General features: G+C 38.2%; 1 protein-coding gene across 1 annotated transcript in view; it reads right to left on the bottom strand.

The window, feature by feature from the left end:
• Window positions 1–2,268: 2,268 nt before the first annotated feature.
• PRKAA2 (protein kinase AMP-activated catalytic subunit alpha 2) overlaps window positions 2,269–26,907 on the bottom strand; it is a 61,941-nt gene continuing 37,302 nt past the window's right edge. The window contains exons 3-9 of the mRNA XM_053920610.1: window positions 24,899–24,992; window positions 24,194–24,338; window positions 22,637–22,724; window positions 20,361–20,585; window positions 15,691–16,195; window positions 13,716–13,842; window positions 2,269–12,345 (exon numbers count right to left, since the gene is read on the bottom strand). Of these exons, the coding sequence (XP_053776585.1) occupies window positions 12,107–12,345; window positions 13,716–13,842; window positions 15,691–16,195; window positions 20,361–20,585; window positions 22,637–22,724; window positions 24,194–24,338; window positions 24,899–24,992 (1,423 nt within the window). The 3' untranslated portion in view covers window positions 2,269–12,106. The remainder of the gene's footprint in view (window positions 12,346–13,715; window positions 13,843–15,690; window positions 16,196–20,360; window positions 20,586–22,636; window positions 22,725–24,193; window positions 24,339–24,898; window positions 24,993–26,907) is intronic.

Raw genomic sequence — 26,907 nt, 5'->3', positions numbered from 1 at the left:
TGAAATCAGCATCATACCCCCTTGGTACATCCCCTTAAATCAACAATTAGGACATTTATAACCCAATAAAGGTTCCTCTACTCAGCACCATGGGACACCTGAAAGAGTCACACACCAGCACATCTGAAAGTGGGTGTATTGCATGCACGCAGAGGTGGAAGGTGGGGGCTCTCTATATGCCAGGGTGGAGCCTGCATCCCCAGCCAATGCTGTAGTGGAAGAGCTGGGTGTGGCCCCTGTACCATAGCCTGGCAGAAAGTCCAGGCCAGCATCAGTGTCAGCACCTGGGAACCTGGCTCCTCCCATGGACTGTGGTGCTTTCACCAGCAGAGCCTGTGGCAGCAGTGGAGACAGGTCTCCAGCCTCCTAGCCACAGCACCAGCTGTCACAGGAGACCAGGTAACAACACGACAGACTCACAAACCTGGTTTCCCCCACAACCTGCCACCTCTCCCTGCCATGGTGGTGGTGACCCAAGACCCAGGCAACCCAGACATAGGGGCACCCACAACCCTCATCACCCAGGCGGCGACTTCCACAAGCACAGTGATGCCCTCCAGCCCACCCCCCACCACAAAGATGCCAACAGCATGGGGCGCCAGAGAGGAGGAAGACACAAGTAGTGGGCACGTAAGAGAAAGCCAAAGCCTGTGCTGTAGCACCTTCTACTGGAAAACAAAAGACCTCTAGTTATCAACCTGCTGAACTGTTAAAATCAACATAGTGCCTAAACATGAAGCACGTTCACTGCTTTAAATGCTCCAGAAGAGGAACAACATGTCAGATACCATGAATAACCACAGTAGCACTGTATTACAAAAAGAAAATTACAATTCTCTAGAAACCAACTTCAAAGTAATGGGAAACTGTGATCTAAATGATAGAGAATTCAAAATAGCAGTCACAAAGAAACTCAACGTGATACAAAAAACAGAAAAAGGGGACCCAGCAATTCCACTTCTGGGAATATATCCTAAGAATCCCGAAACACTAATTCAAAAGAATATATGCATCCCTATGTTCATTGCAGCATCATTTACAATAGCCAAGATCTGGAAACAGCCCAAGCGCCCATCAGTAGATGAGTGGATAAAAAAGCCATGGTACATTTACACAATAAAATACTACACAGCTGTAAAAAAGAAGGAAACCTTACCATTTGCAACAGCATGGATGGGCCTGGAGAGCATTATGTTAAGTTAAATAAGCCAGTCAGAGAAAGACAAATAGCATGTGATCTCACTTATATGTGGAATCTAATGAACAAAAAAATTGGTAAACAAAATAGAAACAGAGGCAGAGACACATGGAACGGACTGACAGCCGTCAGAGCAGAGTAGGGGGTGAGGGGACCGGATGAAAAAGGCGAAGGGATCAGCCGAAGAGCACATATGCATGACCCATGGACACAGACAACAGTGTGGGGACGGCCAGAGGGAAGGGAGGCAGGGGCTGGGGGGAGATGGGCAAACAGGGAGGGCATAGGGAATGGGGACACCTGTAATAGTGTCAACAGTAAAAATAAAGTTAAAAAAATAAAATTAATGAACAGGAGTACTTTACCAAAGAGATTGAAACTCAAAAACAAAAAACAAATTCTGGAGCCGAGGAACTCAATAAATGCAATGAAGAATGCATTAGAAAGAACTGGAAATAGAGCAGACGAAGCATAAAGAAGAGAGAACTAGTGAGCTCAGAGACAGAAGTCCAGAAGTGATTCAGACTGATGAGGAGAGAAAACTAAGATTTTTAAAAATGAAAGAACTCTGTGAGAACAATCTTACTCCACCAGAAAGGGCGATACGAGGATAATAGGCATCCCAGAAGCAGAAGAGAGGGAGAAGGGCACAGGATATATAAGTACAAGGAACTAACAGAACACCTAATTACCTCAGTGCAGAGAGACCTTCTCCAAGACACATTATATTAAAACTCCCAAGTTAATGACAAAGAATATCCAAGGCTGCTGGGAGGCGGGGCGGGGGGAGGGAGGGGAACAGTAACCTACTAAAGAAACCCCATCAAATTATCATCAGGTGTCTCACCAGAAACCCTACAGGCCCGAGGGAGATGGATATGAGGGGGAAAATCACCAGCCAGGAACACTCTAACAGTTACCCGTTAGATACAAAGGGGAAATTAAGGCTTCCCAGACAGACAAAAGCTGAGGGAATTTACCACCACAAGACCCACGTTACAAGAAATGCTGAAAGGAGCTCTTCAACCTAAAAGAAAAATACACAGATTTTGAGTAAGGTATCTAACAGAAGCAGTAAATCATAACTTTATTTCAGTATAGATTGTTTAACACTTAAATATAACAAAGGGAAAAAGGCATTAAAAACTTGAGCTACTTCATTTTTATTACACAGTAGATTCCATCCATTCACTATAATTTTCTGAGTTGTCCTACGTGCAAGTATGTGTAAGCCCACATGTATCGATAATCACCCTGAAGGTAAATGGGCTGAACTCACCAGTCAAAAGGCACAGAATAGATGAATGGAGTAAAAAACAAGACCCAAGTATATGATCCTTCTCAGAGGAGACCCGTCTCAGCTCTGGAGATACACAGACTCAAAATGAAAGTGGGGAAGGTGATATCTCATGAAAACGGAAGCTAGAAGAAAGCAGGTGTAGCCACACCTGTATCAGACCTGCTGCATGTCTATGCACTAAGATGAACGACCAGAAAGAGAAATGAAGAAAGCAATCCCACCTACAATCACACAAAAAAGAAGAAAATACCCCGGAAAAAGCTTAACGAAGGAGGTGAAAGATCTGTACACTAAAAACTACAAGACGTTGCTGAACGAAACTGAAGATACAAAGAAATGAAAAGATATTCCGTGTTCATGGATTACAAGAATTAAAACTGTTAAAATGTCTATTTTACCTGAAGCAATCTACAGATTCACTACAGTTCCTCTCAAACTTCCTGTGGCATTTTTCAAAGAAATAGAACAAAAAATTCCTATAATTTGTACAGAACCACGAAAGACCCCAAGTAGACAAAGCAGTCCTAAGAAAAGTGAACAAATCTGGAGGTATCACATGCCCCGACTGCAAACTACACTACAAAGCTATATTGCTCAAACAGCATGGTATTAACAGAAAACCATATACACAAACCAATGGAACAGTACTGTGAGCCCTGATAAAAACCCACACATATGTGGACACACATATATTATGACAAAGGAATCAAAACTATACGAAAGAAAAAGAAAAGACTCTTCCATAAATGGTTTGTGAAAACTGGACAGTCAAATGCAAAAAGTGAAATAAGACCACTATCTTACAGCAGACACAAAAATTAACTCAAAATTCATTAGATACTTGAATGTAAGACCTGAAACAATGAAGTACATAAAATAGAGCATAGGCAGTAAGCTCAGGACATTGGCCTTGGTGGTGTTTTTGTGAAGCTTGACTCCCAAGGCAAGAGGAACAAAAACAGCAATAAACAAACAGGACTACATCAAACTAAAAGCCTTCTGCACAGCAAAGGAAACCATCAGCAAAACAAAAAGGCAACCACTTGAATGGGAGAAGGTATTTGCAAATATTTCCAACATGGGGTTAATACCCAAAATATATAAAGAACTCGTACAACTAAACAACAGCAACACAAAAGGAACAGTCCAATTAAAAAATGAGCAGAGAATCTGAATTGATGTTTTTCTAAGGAAGACGTAAAAATGACCAAAAGGCACATGAAGAGATGTTCAACGCCACTGAACTCTAGGGAAATGCAACTCAAAACCACAATGAGGTACCACTTCACACCCGTTAGAATGAATGGCCGTCATCAGAAAGTCAGAAACCACTTGGAGAGGACGTGGAGAGAGCGGAACCCTTGTACACTTTGGCAGGAATGCAGACGGTGCAGCCACTGCACGAAAAACAACACGGAGATGCCTCAAAAAAAATTAAGAAAACTACCGCACGATCCATCAACTTGTCTGCTGGTTACTTATCCAAAGACTATGAAGACACCAGTTAGAAAAGATACACGTACCCCTATGTTCACTGCAGCAACGACTTACAATAACCAAGGCGTGCAAACACCTTAAGTGTCCATCGACGGACGAATGGACAGATACACACACTCTAGAATACCACTCAGCCATAAAATAGAAAGTACTGCCATTTGCAACAATGTGGATGCATCTTGAGGGTATTATGCTAAGTGAAATTAGACAGAAAAGGACAAAAACTGTATGATTTCACTCATGTGAAATATAAAGAATACATAAAACAAAAGATAAACCAACAAAACAAGTAAGGGACTCACAGATACAGACAACAAATTGGTGGCCACTGGGGGAAGTGGGGTGGGGAGAGGGCACATGAAAAGATGTCCAACGTCACGTCACAGAAAGGGCGTCAAGTATATGGTGGCAGATGGGCACTAGACTTTCGGGGATGAGCACACTACAGTTAGTGTGTAGAGAATTATAACGTACACCTGGAAGTTACATTATTAACCAATGTTACCTCAATAGGAAGAGAATGTGTTAATTCACTAAGTTTGGAGAAATTTGTTATGGCAACAATAGAAAACGAATGCAGTGGCTAAGTTAGAAACCACGACGTACAACAAAGTAGATAAAGATGGGAGGAAATCTCCAAGGAGTGACAGGCAATCTTTTTCCACAACAGCTTTCTCTGTAACTATTAACTGACATGCAGAATAATTAGCTTAATAATTGAACAGAAACAAAAACAACCTTCAAAATAACCACAGAGTTTAATTTGATTTTGTGAAAAAAGCTTATATGCAATCGGATATGCTTCCTCCCTCTTTTGTGTTTGTAACCGATGTGTTTCTACAGTGCAGATATGAACTAGGGTGAACGTGTAACTATGAAATGCTGTGTAATTCAAGAAGATTACCACACAGTTACTGGAAGACACATCCTTCCCACTGATCATTAAACACAGAAAACGTCATAGCAAACAAAACTGAAATTTGAATCTATTGTAATTAAAATACAAAAACACTGGGAGTCTGCTCTTTTTTCTTCTTGAAACAAGTTACAAAAAGTGATCCCAAGTTCAACAGCCAAAAATTTTTAAAAATTAATACGTAATCAAGTGCTTCAATAGTTTAATGTATCAGCCTATGGAATTTTTCTTTCTTTTTCAAAGATAGGCTAAGAAAAAAATGAATGCTGGATGTCCTTGGAAAAAAACGAGTAATTAATATCCAATCTCACATTTTTTATGATTGTCACGGACATAACCTAATGGCTGGCAATCTTAAGTTTTATTTGTTGCACTCAAAATTCACTGTAAGATATTTAAGTATACATGATAAAGAATACAAGCATTCTTCCTAAAACAATATTAAGTTTACTATACTTAGAGGTTACAGTTCTTTAACAATTTCACATTGAACAGTCAAAACGTTGTACAACCACAGATTTGTGAACAGTCTTGTGAGAAAGCTGTATTTTGGTACAGTAAGGCGGCTTCAGCCAACAATTTAAGAAGTTTGACTATTTGTTGCAACAAAAGATAAATTTGATATTTGGATATTCAGTGTTTGCAAGAAATTTTAAAAGTCACTTCAAATAAGAATACCATAATTTGTGAAACTGTGGTCTGAAACACTTTTACCGCATTCTTACCACATAAGACGTACCTCAAATCAAGATACTCATCCTGTCATATCACAGATCTATTTGAAAGGGGAGGACTTACAATAAATATGAGCATGACAAACCCTGTGTCTAAACAAGGGCTTTCAGAAAGTCTCTCACACACATCTGTGAGGTAGGTTATCATCCCCATTTCCTAGATGAGAAAACTGAATGAGGTTACATGCCCTGCGGCTGACGCAGCAGCCAAACTCAGACTAGATTCCAAATTAGATTATGTTCTTTGCTCTGCATTACTTCTTTCCTTTACAGACTTTTTAAAAGGTTGAAATATAAAGATTGCTATTCATTGCATTCATTTTAAAAACATGGGAAGTGAGCCAAACTTTTATTAAGGTGACTTCAAAAGTAAAGCAACACAACAAAATAGAAAAAGACATCTAGTGGCCAACCTCTGATGGTGCCAGGGTGAGGTCTGGCCAGAGGAACCTGAGAACAGACACAAGCAGACATTGTGGCTGGTCACGGAGGGCAGGTATAGAGAAAAAGGAGAGGAATTAGGAGAAAATACAGTTTGAACAAGTTTCTAATTATTACTGTTCCTGTAATTTAAAACAGAAGGCACAATTAAGGTGGTTTTTAATCAGTGGATCTGTTTCATTTTAGAAAAACATTATCTGTCTAGAAAAATGGCCTTTCTTCGTAACAAAACTAACTTAAAAGGGACCATTAGCTGTGAAAAATGCATGCATAAATTAGCAGTAAAAATTAACTATACAATTCTCCTTGGCAATAGAACGTTCCTATTTCTCCGTGAAATTTTAAATTAATGCAAAGTAGCAAACCTTGAATAAACAAACAAACAAAACACTGTATGAACTTTGTCAAAATTCCATGAATGCTCAAAAAAGTTTTCATGCTAGGATATTCTACAAATACATTTTTTTCCTTGTAAAGAGCACTCTATTCTAAAATTTCCTTAATTGCACTTTAAATGTAACTAAAATTTACCTACCCTGCTTGTCCCAATAAGCATGAGCTAATTCCATAAAATCTAAACTGCTTCGATATAAACCACAGTTACCACAAGTCACATACACAGTTGCAGCTGCAAACCGGCACGGCTCCCCACGGCTGGCGGAAGACATGAACACTGGCTCGCCAAGTTAATACAGGCCCACAGTCTGGTAACTTCTAGACCGGCCTGGTTCTTATCAGGTATGGCTGAAAAAGTTTAATTAAGCTCCAGTCTGGACTGTGTTCAGTGCCATCAAATGCATCATAATTATATGTGGGAAAGGCTAGTAAGGAGGCCAGCAACTTGTTTAAATAAGATCTATACAATTTTTAAAGCTCATCAAACAAAAATTATATTCAAAGTTTTATAAGGTTTGGGAGAACCTCTATCCAACAGATAATAATTAGGTAGTTCGTGAATATAAATATATTCTATGAAAATAGTGTTTTATCATCTAATGCATATAAAATAAAAAATTATCAATCTGTACATGAAATTTAGATAAGCCTAATTCATGTAATAGTCAAAAACTATGATAATTTAGGATGGGGGCTGGAGCTAGTTTTACTTTCAAAAAAGACTGTACTATAGAACCATGTAAATTAAAGGGAGAAGCATGTCCTAAAAAGTTTCTTCAGTATTTTTAAGCACCCTCGGTAACTTAGAAGTACTTGTAAAAATCAGTACTTTATATCTTAAATACTTTAGATAATTACATCTAGGTAGTACAATCAACTGGTTCAAATGAATGAAGAAACACGCAGTTAAGACTACGTCATGTCATCCAAGACTTGAAGGCAATACCCCTGCGTTTCTTGTTCTTACTAGACGACTCAGACTTTTCAGGGACTCATCCATCCCCCGCAGAGGAGGGGAGCGCACAGAAAGCAGTGGTCATCGCTGAGTACTTGTATGGCATGCAGTCCTTATGAAGAGCTTTCTGGTCCTGCTTCCTCATCTAGAAAGTGGCTGCCTTACAAGGTTACTGCAGTGTGTTAACTAAGTTAACAGACATGGAGGGTCTCTGGATCCAAATTTCACTATAAAAATGTATGAGCTCTTCCATCACTTCAAATTAATCGTGTTGTGTTTTATGTCAAGTACACCTGATGTTTTCACATGTTTGGTTTTCGCATTTCTGCCATTCGTATTCCAGAGGGTGGTTGTATTTAGAAAAAAATTCAAGTATATACCTTCAAAATGCCTCGCCAAACATATATAGAATTTTCTCACCGGTATAAATACTCTAAAAATATAAAAAGTGGACACTAACACAAATCATGAAAAGAACGAACTTTAAAGCTCAGATACCTCAGAGTCTTTTACTATCCCTCCCACTTTAGAGGTTACAAAAATGAACCCCCACACAGGATGTGGCTTACCAACAGATTGCACATACCCCCATCCCGAATTTCTAATAAAGTAGGATCTCTGAGAACTGTAATTAGAATAAACTACATTCCTTATCTACGAAGTCGCAGAGGGACAGGAGGACCAGGTGAAGAAATGCCAGATCACAAAGGTAGGCATCTTTGCAAACAGAACTGTGAACATGTCCAGCATTTAGATAATGAAATTTCACAACCACTAATAGAATTTAAATTATTAACCAGTGAACAAAGAGGAACTGTCTGTAGCAGACACATTCCAACCTTTCGTATTTTATAAACGGAAGGTGCAGTGCTTGTATTAACTCAGTGTGCTACACATTAATAGAAGCTACAAATTCAGTCAAAAAAAATAACTTTCAACTGTTGTCTACGATTATTTACTCATTTATGTGTCATCTAATACTAAAAATCAATTTCTATCCCTGAGTATAAACTGACCAGGGAATAAAAGAAATTAAGCCCAGAATTATATGACTGTCATTGAAAACCTATTCGCAAAAACCAGAAATTTTTCTGTACTACATATAGCCAATTCCCTGACACAGAAATATGATCAGTTCTGATTAATTTAGGCTCCTGGATTCTCTTTATAGATTACTAGTATCGAGGAATGCAAACACTAAAGGTTACAAAAGTATCTCTTGAAAACTTGTTGATTGAAACAAAAACTCCACTTGTAATAGGTTTGCCTGCCTGCCTCCAATTTGAGATGTTTGTTCTTACATTAAAGGACAACAGGAATTAGTTCTAATGTGCTGCCCTATTTAAAAGTATTTAGAAAATGTTCCCTGATGACGTATTTTGAAAGTAAGAGTCAATGATAACTGACTCATTACCCACAAAGCCATAGCATTAGTCACTAGTCTTTAGTGCTTTCTTACAAGTAATCTTGTTCGGGATTTCTTAGTTACCCACTCGGCACACACAAAAAAATAGTAAATTTTGCTCCCAAACCATACACAACCTGATTAAGAAAATCAAGGTGCTATGACACAGGTTGCAGACATACACAATTCTACTTAAGTCCAGCTCAAGATGATTATGTCCACAGGTTATAATGAAATTATTCTGATTTTGAACCAGATTCGTTTTAACAACTGAAAAGGGAAAAGGAAATCTTAACTTTATTCTTAAGTATACTAATTATGACAACCCAGAACAACAATTTTCCTAAACTAGTATTTTCTAAATTTGCTTTTTCCTATGGATAGTAAGTTTAAAAACATGGTTACACTAATTCTGGCCAAGCAGAGTTAAACAAAGCTAAATGGTTGTCTTTTTTTTTTCCACAGCAGACTTATCAAAGTCTTTAATGCTCATATCCACCGTCATCTCAAGAGGAGAGTAGCATGTAACATTTTCCAAACTTGCTCAAAGGGAATCACTTTCTGCAGAGCATCTCACAGGACACAATTTGGGAAATGCTGCTCTAGAATCCCGTGGAGTCCATTTCCACGGTACAGCTAAGGTTTTATCTGTAACTTAATAACAGAAACTCTAGCCCAGAATTTTAACTAGAAAAAATTGTTCCAACCCCAGATCTACCCACCGTGTACCACACCTACAATAAACCAGTTGATAAGCCTGAAATGTGGGGATTTAGTACTGATTCTTTCCTGCTCCGTTCGTTAGCAACAAAAAGCCTCCTTGGACAATGCTTAGCCCCTCTTACACTGGACTAAGCCTCCTGTAATCTTCTCTCCACAAAACAATTCTAGATTCACAGAATAGCTGCGCTTTAAAAACTTAAGTATACAAAACCCAAAACTGTGACCCTTGGCTCTCCTAAAATTCAACAAGTAACTACCAAACTGTAGATATTCATGAAAATGGGCAAAAATGAGAAAATAGTAGATAATATTTTAACTCTCAAAAAAATGACAACCACCTACATAAAGTAATTTTGATGTGAATAAGTTTCTAATATACGATTTACTAAGACTAACAAAGCTAAAATGCCACTGGATTCCATCCTGCTGTTTCTCTACCTTCAAAATTACTTGGAAATTTATCATTGAGGATAAGGAATCAGACTAGTTCCTTATTGCTAAGGTTGTCCCATTCATAGTCAGGCAAATGTGATGAGGTGGCCTAGCTTTTCCCAAAAGAGGTAAATATTTACACATTTGGAGAGGCGACAATTATGTGGTATCTATAATGCACGTCAGACTAACACAATAGGACCACTGCTTATCCCTATAAAAATAATCACAAAAAAAGCACCCTTTGGTGCCACTAGGTGGCAACCTTTCAAAGGTTTAAACTTAAAACTTCTGAACTGCAACCCCACCCTCTTTCCCAACGATGATTCCTTTTGATTATTAAGAAGTCGAGATTGTTTAAAAGTTCTGCGAAACAACATGATGTAACACTGCGAACTCTCGACTCAAAAGCATTTAAAGGTAGACATGCTTGTCTTCCATAAACGCAGGAGAGATTTGGTCTAATGTTCTTTCTCATTTGCTTCTGGTAGAGAAAATACCATTTTATGGCAAAGAAAAACCTGTCAAGGCTTAGTCACTTTTTGTTTTCAAGAGCTTAATCTTTTCTAGGGTAAGTCAGGGGAATGAGATTGTTAATTACAACATACTAAAGAAAACAAATGAATAAATACAAATTAGATAAATTATATATAATTTAAAAATTAAATACTTCTACTGGAACAAAATATAATTTATAAGCTATTGTCTACCCTGCCGTATACAGGTTGTTTTTCTTTAAAGATTACAAAATAACACAACCTGCACAAAACAAAACAAAACAAAAACTGTTTGGTTTTCCATCAAAAGCATTGGTGTGTGAATACATACATGTATATATGTAAACACCACATATATTTATACGAGAGATTTTTTTTTTTTAATGTTTAAGGCTTCCCTGCCCTAAAAAGTTCAACAGTGAAGGTCACAGCCTATCAAGCTTTGGAATTACACAAAAGGCCCTTGAGGCCAAAACAGTGTTTTCAAATTGGATGGCTAGCAATGCAGACTAAAACAAAGAAAAGGAACCAGAGATTTAAAAGCTAAACCAATCAGCCACTAAGGATCAAACAATAAACAAAGAAACTGGTGACCAGGGAAAGTGAGGAAGGGGTTGGCTACAAGGACAACCTCAACTTCAGATGAAGAATTCACACGTGGGATGCAACATCTCACACACAGGCACACACACACCCCCTGCCACTTACACACAATAACAGACAGAGGTCTCTTTTAAGGGACTGTTGATATTTTGCTGTGTTTCATGTAACTGTCAATTTTTATCATGCTCAGTAAAATATAAAAATAAATAGAGCCAAAAAGAATTTGAGAAAGGTGGATTTTGAAGGCAGGTTTTAAAATGATGGAAGTTTATGACAAAAGTTGTTGCAATTCCAGACACTCCAATACTGAATAGAACCTTGAAGGCTCTTAAAACTGGTACATTTTTCATAGAAATCTCAAGATAAAACCTCTACTTGGTTGTAGCTATTTTTAAGGGACCAGGAAATCATGGTCATCTGTTCCAGGACCACAGCCTTTCTGTTCAACACGAGGCAGAAATCGCCAGAACTTGGCTTCTAAAATTTAGGGGGCAGGCTTTTAAGGTTTCAACATTTAAAAACTATCTTACTAATGTTCTTTTTAAAATATTCTTATGCAAAAGAATCGGGTGCAAAAGCATAGCTTAAAGATTGCTGAAATTTTTAGGAATTTGTAAACTGGATTTACCTACACCAAAGAGTAAAGCAAGGAAGTGCTGCCAAAACACCCTTTGACTGAGAGAGTTCACCAGTGAAGGTGTACTGATCGTGTGTAGTGAACTCACAATTTCAATTAACAATCCTCCTCAATGTTTACTTATTAAAGATATTGCCTGTGGGAATTTATCACAGGCAAAATAGAATTACAGACTTCTACAAGTAAACAAAATGTCAGACTTTGCCGTTTTCAGTAACTTCAATGGCAGTAAGTGTCCCCTGGCAATACTCTTGTCTGTCAATCAGCATTTTAGAGTGTGGTACGCACAGTGGTACGCACCGGTAAAATGATTTAAAGAGTGTATGATTTTCACAGTGCGACAACGGAAAGACACAAATGAGGGAAAGGTTGTCAACGGGCTAAAGTAGTGATCAGACTGGCACACATTTCAAAAAACCCCATGGTGTGGCTGCCCAGGCGTGGTGCAGCTGAAGACAGCACACTTCCCGTCAAGGAGCCAGTGAGGGAGCCCGGGAGTGAATGGCTCTCCGGAGTCACAGAATCAAAACTTGACCTTGGTCTATGTAAGCCAGCAGCGGAGCAGGAACGCTGAGGTGTTGAGGAACCGGACCTCTGTTCCACCACCTCATCTGAAATGGACCAAAGAAGAGCAATTTATCAGAAAGGTGCGTTGGCCTAAGCCCTTCCTGTGTAAATGCTACATTCGCAGTATTAAGTACAATCTAGCAAAGGTGACTTAGCAATAAATGTCAACATGTGATTCAGCATTAACCCTGAAATCAAACTGATATCCTTGCATATGAAGAATGCCTATCCTCGAAGGCTTATTTTCTCTTGGCGTATCAACAAAGTGACGTTACCACCACACAGAGATTCTGAGCCTTTGGTGCACGGTGAAATTACCTGGGGAGAGGGGCAGGGGAATCTTTTTTGAAAATGCAGATGCCCAGTTTCCCATCACAGAGATTCTGACTTAGATCTGAGGGCAGTTCGCAAGAACCTGCATTTCAATAAGAACTCTGGGTGATTTTCATGAAGGTGGTCTGGCACCATATAAACACTGCTATAGATAATGTTAGTTCAAGAATAAAATTTAGCCCTTGGCCAGGTGGTTCAGTTGGTTGGGGCACCGTCCTGTACACCACAAAGCTGTAGGTTCAATTCCCAGGCAGGGCACATACCTAGGTTGCAGGTTTGATCCCCAGTCAGGGTGCATATGGGAGGCAACCGATTGATGTCTCTGTCTCACGTGGATGTCCATGTTTCTTTCTCTCTCTCTCTCCTGCCCCCAACCTTCCCTCACTTCCTCCCTCCCTCCCTTCCTCTCCCTCTAAAATTCAGTAAACATATCCTTGGGTGAGGATTAAAAAAAAGAATTTAAAATAATTTAAAAGCTCTGTTCAAATCAATGTCCCTGTGTCTGAACTCAATTCATCTCTTATTCCATTCAGCACCTGACCTTCTATTTTTATCCTACTTTGGCCTATGAACAAAGTGAGCACATTTGGTTCACCCAGGTTTGAGTGTCGGCACACACTAAATATCTGGACAGGACCTCCTTCCCTGACCCCTTTGGCTCCTGGACAGCCATGGGTACCAAACTCTAACCTAAATCCCAAGTGGGATGAGAGAAGCTGATGAAGGGGAAGGTTAGATACCATATTGCTAACAGCAATAAAATAGGAAAGAGGAAATGTGACAAAGAACCTGACAATATCAGCTAATTTTACGTAAAAATTGCTTCTGGTGTTTGCTCCACATCCAACAATTCAAATGACATTTTTATTAGAAGGGCAAGGAAGCACTTCTTTTGGAGAGATGCTGGATTAGAGATGTGTCTTTGATCCCTTTCATTTCACTTACAGTTTTGACTGAATCTAGATTACTTAAAAACCAGTATAAAAGACCTACCCACCATGCTTTCGAGATGATTTTAACATCTTGTCAACTACTGCCAAGTTTTACCTTCTCAGAGTTCATGCCTACATAGCTTCCTTACCATCAATGCTTTTAAAGTCCAAGAGATAGCTTCTGTTGTCGACCAGGTAAAGCTGTAAGCTCATTTTCACATAATTGCCAGTCACTGGATTTTTTCTCCTTACACGAAGATGGTATGCATTCACTACCTAAAATGAGAAATCTTTGTTAAGGAAAATTGTTAAAAATAACAAACTGTAAAATATCTCCCTATTATTATTTCAAAGACTATCAAAGCAAATTATTGACAGAGGTGGAGCAGGGAAGACATTCCTCAATGATTCTTTTTTCCTATTACATGGTAATTTAGATTTTTTTTTATCCTCACCTGAGGGCATTTTTTCATTACTTTTCGAGAGAGAGAAAGGGAGAGACAGAAACATCAATGCGAGAGAGAAGCATCTACTGGTTGCCTCTTGCACACACCCGGACCAGGGATCAAACTCACAACCTAGGCAAGTGCCCTGACCAGGAATTGAACCTGCAACCTTTCGGCTATGAGATGATGCTGCAAACGGAGCAACACTGGCGAGGGTGTAATTTAGTCTTTTTAATCCCTCCTACCAATACTGTTTGTGTACAGCAGTTAAAATGAAAGGGAACTCAGATTATAGAGAGTCTAGCCTTCATTCTAGATATGCCTCACTTCAAAACATAGTAATTTTGGTTGCACAGACTCAACTTGAATAATTATGCCAATAAATACAGAGTAGAAGAAATAAAGGGTAACTAACATGTTATAGGTCTGCACCAGGCACCGTAATAGGTACTGGCACAAAATCTAAGTATCACAAGAAATACTATGAGAAAGATATTATCTGCCTTTTGAAGATCAGAAAACTACAGCTCAGATAAGGAAGATTCTGGGTTTGCAAAACCATCTATCAAATTAGCTAGAAAAACTTTTCAGTAAGGATCTTAAAGATATTAACATCTTTTTGACTAAATAATAACTGCTAACCCAGAAAAGAGAAATGTGGGCTTTAAATGGGTTTAAGCCAGCCCTGGCTAGGCAGCTCGGTTGGCAGAGCATCATGCCGATACACCAAAGTTGCAAGTTTTATCTCTGATCAGGACACATATAAGAATCAACCAATGAACCCATAAATAAGTGAAACATCAAATCAATCAGTGACTCTCTCTGTCCCCCGCCTCCCTCCAAAAGTCAGTAAAATATATGGGTTTAAGGAAATATTTTATTTATGCATTTCATGTACAAAAAATGAAATGAAAATAACTGATTTATTCAAACACGTCAAGTGAATATTTACATGGTATGTTTGAACGTTTTTCTTCTACCTTTAAAAATGTATTCACAGTCCTCAAGAAAGGAACAAGAGTTCAAGGGACACTGATATGAAAAAAGTGCCCCCCCCCACAAATAAATACAACTGAAATGAATTTGAGCACTTATTTTTTAAAAAAGTGGAATGTGGGCTGAGAGTAAGAAATATATGCCATACTTAAGGATTAAAATCACCAGCCAAACAAGAGAGGCTTTCTCAAGTTAGAGAAAAGTATTTACTGACTGAATAAATATATACTGATGGTGTAATGTGTATTGACCACTGGCTGCGACTACTACTGGCAAAAAGAAAAACACCACTTAAAATGAGAAAGGGAAAAGTAAGAACATACTATCTTTAAAGATGCTTGACTTGTTATTGCTACAATGAATGCTGAAACAGGTAGACTCTTTTCTCAGGTGATGTTGAGTTGATTACTTTTTGTTTCTTTGGCAAAAATGCTATTTTGTAATTAAAAAATATGCAGGTCCCCAAGAGCACCATTCTTCTTCCTTGCACAAGTTTGTGTGTTTTGTTTTGAATGCAATGGCATATTATTGCAAAGAATGGCATTTAGAGCCAGGATCACCAAGACCACTAAATTTACATCTAAATCAAAAACGACTTTAGACCTCAGTACTCAGCAGCTCAGAGCGGCTTATAGTACCAAAAAATGGCTTCTACAAATGATCTTAATATACAATTTCATACCTTCCATTCAAAATCCAGCTGCTTCATAGCTCGGTAAACTTCAGCCATAATGTCATATGGTTTGCTTTGACTTCGGATTCCAAGATGCCATTTGGCTTTCTTGACAGCTAAAGATTTGGGCTTAGTTGTATTCAGTGCATCCAACGGACACCTTGCTTTGGGGCTGTCTGCTATGAGAGGCGGCATTCGTTCTGGATGAGGTTTCAGGCCAGGGGGAACAGGCAGGGCACTATCATCCATAAAAGAACCGGTGGGGGGACTGGAGGCGAGGTAGAACTCACTGGCCTGGTTCATTATTCTTCGATTGTCAATGATAAGATGATAAGCCACTGCAAGCTGGTCTTGAGGGTCACCACTGTATAAACTGTTCATTACTTCTGATTCCGTACACTCGAATTTTTCACACACTTCTTTCACAGCCTCATCATCAATGACATTAGCATCATAGGAGGGGTCTTCAGGAAATAAGTAGCTGGGCAAATCTTGTTTAAACCATTCATGCTCTCTAGGAAAAATATCACAACACACTGTTGTAAGAACATGCTTTGGCAAGTCCCAAATAATTTAGACATGGGCAATACAACATCACACAATCAGAAAGACCTGCTCTGTAGTCACTTACTAGTTATTCGACCCTGGTTAATTAACCCTTATCGGTGAAGAGCTATGATTATTCAGACTTGAGTACCTGACTGACATTTTCTCAAAAATAAACAAAATGAAACTGTCACTGTGAAGGAGACAACTGGAAGTATTTGATGCCAATGATAAAATCCAAATTTTCAAGCAAAATTTTAGAATTTTATGTAATTTGTGTCTGTCTCCATAAGCTGAAAAACTGCCCAGTATTTAAAGACTTTTCCAATAACTCTGTAGTGATAATAGTGAATATGATTTTTGATGCTGTACAATAAAATGTGTCACCATTTGGCAAATCCCTATAATTCAATACCCAGTATTTTCCAAATGACCAATGCATGATGTTACAGAATTACACATGGGCACAAATGCACTCAAAATGCAAAACAGACCTGTAGGTTTTAATACAGTAAAGTACAATAGTTAATTAACATGTTTTCTGATTTGATGATGCAGCTAACATGTTAAGTTTTGGTTTTATATTAAAGAAAAATACCTACAATTACCTGGAAGTTATTAAAATGTTCTCTTTCCCAACCCCTTATGTGAGCGAGGTCAGGTTAAGTTCATAGACTTCAACTAACACACCGTGCCGCCGCCGCCTGAATGAAGCAGCAGACGCAGGGGCCTGGCTGCTGTCTTTGATTGAGGCAAACATGAAGAGGGTTTTAAAGTGTAAATAACGCCACTGTCGTCATTGTTTTTTTTTGTTTTTGGAATTAAGGTTATTTTTCATAAAAGATGTTATTTAGGTTAACATGTATAGGTTATTACTTTTAAGTAAATTATGTAATTTTTAAATTTTTCACTTTTAATTTCTAATATGGTAAATATTGATAGATATACTGTATTAAAAAGAAAAAACCAGCAACTCTTCGGAGATCTCAGTTTTAAGAGGGTAAAGGGGTACTAAACTAAAAAGTTTGACGGCCTCCCAAGTCTTATTTTCTCACACTCTGGGCCTTTGTGCGTGATGCTACTATGGCCACCCTAGGATATCCCACCCCCTTCACCTAACATGTACTATTCTTTCAAGGTCGTGTAAGCATTCCTACATGGGGGAGTGGGGCACTCCCTAAGCTTAAATTCACATCAATATGTATTTTGACTGGCTACCTTCTATTGACTGATTAATTCATTTAAGCATATTTACTAAGGACATTCTATATAGCAAAAAGACACCCTCCTTCACCTCATAGAGATTATATTCCAGCCAGATAAAGATTAAACAAATGCTCATATAAATATACAAACACAAAAATCACATGATAAAGATTCTGAGTGAAAAACAAGGTAAAAATGAGAAAATACAATTCAGAATAGGAGGCAACTGATTAGGGAAGCCACTCTGAATAATATTTAAGCTGATATCAGAATGGTGAGAAGTCACCTAAGCAAAGAACTGAGGAACAGGTCCTCCCTGCAAAAGTAACACTATATACAAAGACTCTGAGACAAGAGGTTGCCAAGTTCAAGGAGCTGAACCCAAACCACTATCGTGAGAAAATAATGAGTTATGGCTTGGAGTGGCAAAAGATATCAGGAAGTTCGGATAGCTGTAGGCTATAAAAAAAGGTTGGGGATTTGGACATATGATTAATGAAAATACTGAGAGATTTTAAAGAGAAAGGGGCGACAGGACATAATTTGCGTCTGTAAATGGTTTTCTGCTGTGAAGGGGAAATGAAATGGAAAAGATAAGAATGACGTTGGCAGCAATGACGCCGCGAGTGCACTGGTCCCCCCCGTGAGAAACGGCAGGGTGCCAGGCTCCGACGACACTGAGGAAACTTCCGCAGCTTCTAGCTCTTCCTCCAGCGACACTCGCACTCGTTCGTAGGTGCCGCTCTTTCTTACTCTTCCCCCTGAACTCGGGACTCCTTGCAACAGGGACCGTGTCTTATCTAACTGTACTCCAGGACCCAATGGAGAGTCAGTGCTCGACAGTGCAGAATAAAGAAATGACGACACATGAAGCATGAGGACGAAAGCGAATTCATTAATGCAGTCATTTGCTATTTCAAGATAATAATAAGCATCTAATAAGTGTTAAGTAATAAAAATGACTGACAGGATTTCTCCAGAGGAAACAACAAGGTAAAAAATATTAGCATGTCTAAATCAGGTACCAGTTTCATGGTCTGTACGTAAGTTAACAAGAGCTACCTACTAAGAGTCAATACAACAAAACATATCAAGCATCCAGCAAAATATCTCATATGTCATAATTATTCAATAATTAGTAGCTCTTTCCCTATGAACTGTATTTATTGAATCACAAATTCCCAAATATTAAAAACTGAATTCAGATAAATAAAAAATGATGTAAACTACTAATCAAGTTATTATATTAAGTAAAGAAATGAATACCACTTTCATACCACCTACATCCTAGTACACTTTTACTTACATTTTTATTCTAAAGCACGTACATATACAAACATCTGTTTTAAAGTAACAGAATCAATACTTTCCTCTTCTAAATGTGCTGATACAAACAGATGCAAGTATATATATCAGCATATCTAATTTCCTTTCTAAAGAAAAGCCAATTAAATGAACTATATATTCTAAAGAATTGTGAACACAAAAGGTTTTTCCCCCCACTAAATTCATTTCCATAACTAAATCTGGTGCCAATTTACAGTTTTCCATGTTTATGCATGAGGCGTGGAACACTGAAGAAAGGCCGGGGGGAGAAAACAGCACAGGAATATAAAAGGGATCAGTCCTCGCTTTCAGTCACTGAAACAACTACCTTCAGCCAACATTTAGATATTCCAAGCGTCCCAGGTCTTTAAACAGTCACCCTGGCTTATGAAGAGAAAGAGGATTCTGGAAAGATGTCAGAAGAATGTGTCTGTGAGGAAATCCCTGACAAAATGTCAGGAAGAACGATGAAACCGCCACGAAACGTGACGTGAGAAGGAAAAGCAGAGGCAACGGGTCACCCTGGCCCGTGTACTACGTCCAAGTCGTATTCGCAGTGACACCGGCTACTGCACCTTCCGAACTCCCTCATGCAGCAGGAGAGCCTTCACAGCAAACCCACCAGCAGCTGTTTTTGGATTCAAAATCTGAGCACAACTTTTATTCTTTATTTCATCTACCACGTGTACAATATATAAATCTCACCCGGTGTTTCTATCTGGAATTTACTCAAATACTTTCTGAGCACATACTGTATCCTAGGCCTTCCGGCAGTACATACACAAAGATGAGGAAGACTCTCTCTACCCTTATTTAGTTACAATGTAAGGGCAAGAAAGACACACTGGAAAATAGCTGCACACCAAGTGAAATTGAAAGAATAAAAAGCACAAACAAAATGTGGAAATCACGGAAGTGGAAGCAACTAATATTGCTTAGGGAAATCCGAAGTGATTTCACAAGGGAGGTGATTTGTGAGCAGGCAGGGGTGTCCAACCTTTTGGCATTTCTGGGCCACACTGGAAGAAGAATAATTATCTTGGGCCACACATTAAATACAGTGCGACATGTAATCACACACAAAAAAATCTCATAATGTGTGAAGTAAATTTACGACTTTGTGCTGGGCCGCATTCGTAGTCATCCTGAGCAGCCTGTGGCCTGCAGGCTGCAGGCTGGACTCCCCTGCATAAAGGATGAATAGAAATCTGTTAAGTCAAAAAAAGGCAGAAAAGGCATCAGAATGGAAAGGAATCGTATCTACAAAGACAGGAAGGCATGGAATATGTTTGAGAAACAAGGAGAAACTCAGTGTGGCTGAAGCTCTGGCAAAGGGGTGTAGCGGAGAGTGCAGGAGATGAGACTTAGAAGACGAGAGTAGAGCCTTACTCTGAAGGACCTTCTACGTGTTGCTACCTAAACTACAAAGCTTGGGAAACAATCTGAGATATTTAAAGATGACCGACATGATCATGTTTGCGTATTAAGGGAAGTAAAACTTGTGTAAGGTGTTATAGGGCCCAGAATAAGGAAGGCATTCAATTACTGATACTATTATTAGTGCTAGAACACGCACATAATAGTAGCAAAGAAGGACTCACCTTATGTCTTTGATAGTTGCTCGCTTCAGGGGGTCGACCTGCAGCATGTGCATCAGGAGAGTGGCGACAGGACGATTGAGATACTCGGGGATATAAAAAACCCCCCCTCGGATCTTCTTAAATAGCGTGGGTACGTGCTCATCATCGAACGGGAGGGTGCCACAAAGAAGAGCGTACAAAATAACACCGCAGCTCCAGATATCAACTTCGGGACCTGCATACAATCTAAGACGACAGAGGACACACGACCCTGAAACACAAGGGTTCCTTTCTCACCTGCATGCACCCTGCTTCTACACACACACAGTACGGACCGGGTGTATTTGCTTTCAAGGTCTTTTATTTTCCTTTTAAATCTTCACCTGAGGACACGCTTATTGATTTTAGAGAGAAAGCAAGGGAAGGGAGGGAGAAGCGGGGGGAGGGAGATGGGGGGGAAGGGATGGAGGGAGGGAGAGAGAGAGAAATGTTGATGTGAGAGAGAAACATTGATCAGCTGCCTCTCATATGCACCCCTACCAGGGACTGAACCCCCAACACAGGCACGTTCCCTGACCAGGAATCGAACCAATGACCTTTCAGATTTATGGGATGATACTCCAACCAAATGAACCACACAGGCCAAAGCACTTCCAAGGTCTTTAATGAAGTCCATAGTCACTTTCCAACACGCAATGGCTGTTCCCCAGGGAGAATAATTAATTGGTCTAAACAACTGTTATTCAAGTTTTCCAAGAGAAAATAGTATTTTTATTTTTTTGGAATAAACTCATTTCACTGAACTTATTAACTGACTGATTAAAAAATATAAAACTTTTGCCCTGGCCAGTGTGGAGTGTCGTCCCATACACCAAAAGAATGGGGATTTGATTCCCAGTTCCCATGTTGGGGAGCTTATGGGGTGCAAGAAGTGATGTTTCTCTCCCACATCAATGTTCATTTCTCTCTCAAATACATGTAACTCACTATGGTTTACTTTTTATAGAAACATCAAATTAGGTGACCATAAACTTGAAAAAAAACTAATACTATATAGCATATATAGGCTAAGTCTTTTTTTACTAAACTATTACAAGAAAGGATATGCATACGTAAGAGAACTTCATCCCTGTACACTTATTTTAAAAAACATTCAAAGCACTAAAGTACCTAGTGAGTCCTATGGCAATGTCTTTGACAGTATTTATCCTGTATCACATTATCCTGAGTACTTGTTACTTTCTTTCCAATCACTTGATAGCTCAGGGACTAAGATTAGCTTTGCTCCTGAAAACCTATGCCTAGAAGGTTATACCTTTTTTCTATACGCAATATTAAAATTCCCAACAGCACATTACCGAACTCAAACCTGGGTCTGAGGTAACAAAGTAAATCTCTATAATTTCAATTAAAAGAATAAAATCCATTTCAATCAAAATTGCTGTCCATCATTTACATGGTTGTATTGTCCAAACTCCTATACCTGCTACTTGTGATAATATCTTTCCTATCTTTTCTCTCATAGAATTCTGTTAATTTTTTAAGATTTTACTTATTTATTTTGAGAGAGAGGGGAAGGGAGGGAGAAAGGGAGAGAAACATCAATGTGTGGTCATCTCTTGCGCATTCCCTACTATGGGCCTGGCCTGCAACCCAGGCATGTGCCCTGACTGGGAATCGAACCAGTGACTCTTTGGTTTGCAAGCTGGCACTCAATCCACTGAGCCACACCAGCCGGGGCAGAATTCTGTTAGCTTTTAAAATCAGACATTGGTCTCTATAGAAGACAGGTTTACGACTGCAACTATATAAACACTTTAAGAATGTACCAATGGGGAAATTACATGAGTAATTACAAAACCTCCACCTGTGCAGCTGAAATCATGAAAATGACATACTGCCCTCCCAAAGCCTCACTCTTCCACAAACAAAATATAAATACTCTGTACACTTTATAAAGGAATGTGTAAAGTGTCACGAAAGGATCATGTCTCATAAGTAAATAATAACACTAGCTTAAATTTAGCGAATGATTACTTTATCTACACTGTTTTAAAATTAAAAAATCAACATTTACTGCAGTCATTTTAATAGAAAACTTCCTTAAATATATTCATAACAAAATTAAATGTTCAAAATGTTTAATACAACTATTCTCTCTTCAACAATGAAAAAATAAAGGTATGATTTGTTTCCACTTGTTAAAAATCTTATCTTGTAAAGATAATATATAATTAAGTATTATCATAATGAACAAAAGATTACAAAAAGCTTACTCTTCACTGATATATTATTACCTGCCTGAGATTACTTCAGGTGCTGCATAATTTGGAGATCCACAACTAGTTCGCAGAAATTCACCATCTGACATCATATTAGATAATCCTGAAAATAAGAGTAATGTTTACCTGGTGCTAGGTACTTCCAAAAGTAGATATTGCTAAGTGCATGAGAAAAAAAATGCCAGGTCTTTAATGCTCCATACATCATATTTTTTAATGAATGAAAAAAGCAGTGGAAAGTATCTGTTACACTAGAAAACGACCATTTCAGACACACTATGACAAAAAAACTAAAACATCACACGTGCAATTGAGACTGAATTCCTCTTCTAAATAAAAATGCTGATGTGCTTTGCAAATGAGGCTATCCTCAACTATACAAACTTTTCCAAACATAAACTCATTGAAATATTATTTACCCACTTTTACAGTTGAAAGAATAAAATAAAGACTATTACTTTTTATGCTATTCTTTCAAAAGCCTAAGTAGCAATAAAACTGGCTCCAATTTATAAGTTACGTTCCAAAAGTTTGTAACTTGGAAAGCTTTAATTTAACATAGAAAAAAATAATCTATTGAACCAAAAACCTAGTCAAACTATAGTACTAAATGAGTTCTGTGATTTAGAGAAGGAAGAGAAATAGGAAAACTAGTTTCCTGGCTTAAGGATTAAAGTATTGACAAAACTTTTAAATAGGCAATGCTGAAGTCTGGCATGCTTCCACGCTTTCTATGATCTCTTACTTCCTAATCCTTTTCCCAAAACACCCTATCATGGTAGCCTGTCCAGGTATGTTTACCCCGGAAAGTGTATGGTGCATAAAAATTACATTTTTGCCTCTATTTTACCCCTGACAAAAACTCCGACTCTTTTATCAAATGGTAGATGTTACCCTGGGACCCACTGACACCACCCCCATTGATTCACAGAAAGACTCTAAAGCTCCAGAACTGCATGCAAATTTTCATGTAGCTCTGTTTAAGTGCACTCATCAAAGACGTGCCCACATTTTTTTAAGGAGTTTGTGACCCCCACATAAAAACAGTTAAGTTTCATTTCCTTCAGAAGAAATGCAGATTGAATGGGTTTATTTTGACGCCTACCTAGCCCTGTAACTTCTCTAGAAGTATCTGCTGCATTTTTTATTTCCTCCCTCCCTCTCTTCCTTCCTTTCTATTGAATTTATTGAGATGACATTGGTTAGTAAAATCATACAGGTTTCAGGTGTACAGTCCTATAATACATCATCTGTATGTTACATTGTATGCTCACCACCCAGAGTCAAGTCTCCTTCCATCATGAGTATGCCCCCTTTACCTCTTCTACCTCCCCCACCCCCTTTCCCTCTGAGTAATCACCACACTGTTGTCTGTGTCTATGAAGGTTTTTTTTTTTTTTAAAGCATGTTTAAATGAACAGAACCAGCTACTGAGAAGACTATGCAACCAATCCTCTTCATGGTACAGGATTCACAGTGGTGAAACTGAAAAGTCTTAGTTCTAAAGCATTGTTACCGACACACTTTTGAAAGGCAGCTGGTAAATTTCTGAACAGCGCTGGAGTTACATACCAAAATCAGCTATCTTGGCATTCATGTGAGCATCCAACAGCACGTTCTCTGGTTTCAGGTCCCGGTGAACCACCATATGCCTGTGACAGTAATCCACACCAGACAAGATCTGCTGAAAGAGCCGCCTGGCTTCCATCTCTTCGACCTATCGATGTAAAACAAGCTGCACTAAAAATATTTGGGACATCTACGGAGCAAGAGTTTCAGTTTCAGAATCAGCCTAAATATAACTGAGTAAGCTCATTCGATTGTGCTGGAATTTTCAGCATATCAAACCAAAAACTTGCATTTAAAGCTCAACATGTTAATCAACAGGTTTTTCTTTGCTGCTAGGCAGTAATACTTAATTTTCAATTAATATTACTAATCATGCACAAGTCTTGGGGAGTCAGCAGGAAAAACAGTCTGAAGCAGAACTTACATGAAAGGGCTAAGGAAGAAAATAACTGGAGCTTCGGTATGATGTTACGGGGCAGAGTTCTCACTTTGAAAAGCACAGCCGTCATGTTAGCAATTAAGTGGGACTTACTTCCTAAATCAGTATTTCAAAAGTTGGGCTTTTTAAGAAAGAAAATATGTCTAATAGCCTGTATGTTCAGTTGGGCATTATTACAGAAGCAACCCCAACTTTAAAAATATCTTTGTGGTTTGCTGTCTCCCACCACTCCTCTCTTCTTTAGCTTTGGGATTTTAGGTGTTACTCACCCGTCCATGTTTACAGATGTAGTCAAATAATTCACCTCCAGACACATACTCCATTACCATAAAAAAATCTGTTGGAGTGCTGATCACCTGGTATCTTGTTTGTAAATAAAAAATTAAGTTAAAAAATGTTACTGTAACCAAAATCAACTTATATATCTATTCTTGCTACAACTTCAAATTCCAGTGTTTTACAATATATTAAAATGACAACAAATTTATGTTATCAAAATAATCAGAGAGCTATAAACATAGAGCTTAACATAATTCAACTACTTTCTGAGGCCTATATAGACTTTTCTCCAGCTTCTTCCTTTTATGTTTACAAATACCTTTAAAATCCTTCAATCTTCAACAACTAAGGTAAGCATTAATTTTCCACTTAAATGAAACTTGTTTACAGCACATGGAGATTAGGTATAATAGATACTTAAACATAAGTAAAAAGTATTCTTGGAAAGGTTAAATGATACCACAGGGATACAATTAACAAATTCCAGAAAGCGGACCGATATTTGACCCTTTATTCAACAAGTAAATCACAAGAAAAAAAGAAAGACTACAGAAAACTATAGATTTAAAGTAATTCAAGAGACATACTGACCATTTATACTGCATACACTTGTTTTGACTCTGACTGAAACAAACCAACTTTAAACACCATTTACAAACAATCAAGAAAGTCGTCTCCTGGCCGGGTAGCTCGTTTGATTAGAGCACTGTCCCTGCACGCAAGGTTGCAGGTTCAATCCCTGGTCAGGGCACATACAAGACTCCACCAATGAATGCATAAGTAAGTGGAACAACAAATCGATGTTTCTGTCTGTCTGTCTCCCTCTTCTTCTCTCTTGCTAAAATCAATTTAAAAAAAGACATGATTAAGGAAAAAGTCTGAATACAGACTGGGTAATATTAATTTTTAGGTGTTATAATAAACTGTGCTTAAGTTATGAAAATGTTAAAAAATTGCGTTTATTTCCCAGAGTAGATACTAAAAAATTTGCAGGCTAAAAACATAATATTTGCAACTTGCTTCAAAATAATTTAGGGTGGGAGAATTGGAAGGAAGAGGATTAAAAAAATGCACTGACAACCGGCTTCCACACTTTACTTTATATATATTTAAAAAATTCCACAACAAAAATTAAATAGATGCATGTATTTTAATTAATTAATTGGCATTCAAAGCTAGGCACATTAAAAAATAACAAAGAACCTCAGCTTTATATAACAAAAATTTTCCTAAAAATAACAACTTCTCCCATGCACAAAATTTTACAAAAACAAAAAATCTGAAAACAAGTTAAATATAACAATTAATGTTTTAACTGAAGGTTGCATTTAACACCTATAAATGAACAACTGTTCTACTTTTTAAAGTAGGTTTGCTTCATTTATAAAGGATTAGTTATAATCTGGTTGATGGTGAGCAACATCTAATTTATACTAAGTTACTATCTAAGGCCACTAAGTATAGTTGTGTAGTTTTTGCATGGCTTAAAGGCCGCCAAGTAAGAGCTGCAAAGTGGTCCAGATGCCACCCTTCAAGCAGTACACCTTGACACAGGACGTGTCAGAAGCAGGGGAACCTTTTGGTAATAAGTCCACCCAGATGGGGCACCTTTTATTAAGGTCACACAGTCAAATACTATTCTCTATTAAGAGTAGGGGGAAGTGGCCAGGAAGTTCATGAGATAACTACATACTATACATTAAGAGAAGACACATCATATGGAAACACTTGAAAAAGTAAAATACTAAAGCTATAGTACTGCAAATGATAGATTTTCATGATAAATATTTCTAATAGCAATTTCTAATAGGAAGCAGTCATTGAGATGAAAAATGACAAGGTACCCCACTTCATATAAAATAAACTAGTATTACGATGAATAATGTTGAGACTATTTCAAATGAGCTATGGAAAGGGAATGTTACTGAGAACTCCAGAAGCCATCCTATAAAAGCCAACTCTAAACACAGCCACACTAACAAGCACTAAACTCTAACTG

The sequence above is a fragment of the Desmodus rotundus genome, chromosome 3, assembly GCF_022682495.2.
Source record: "Desmodus rotundus isolate HL8 chromosome 3, HLdesRot8A.1, whole genome shotgun sequence".
In the NCBI taxonomy this organism is placed as follows: domain Eukaryota; kingdom Metazoa; phylum Chordata; class Mammalia; order Chiroptera; family Phyllostomidae; genus Desmodus; species Desmodus rotundus.
This window is presented reverse-complemented; position numbering and strand designations above follow the sequence as displayed.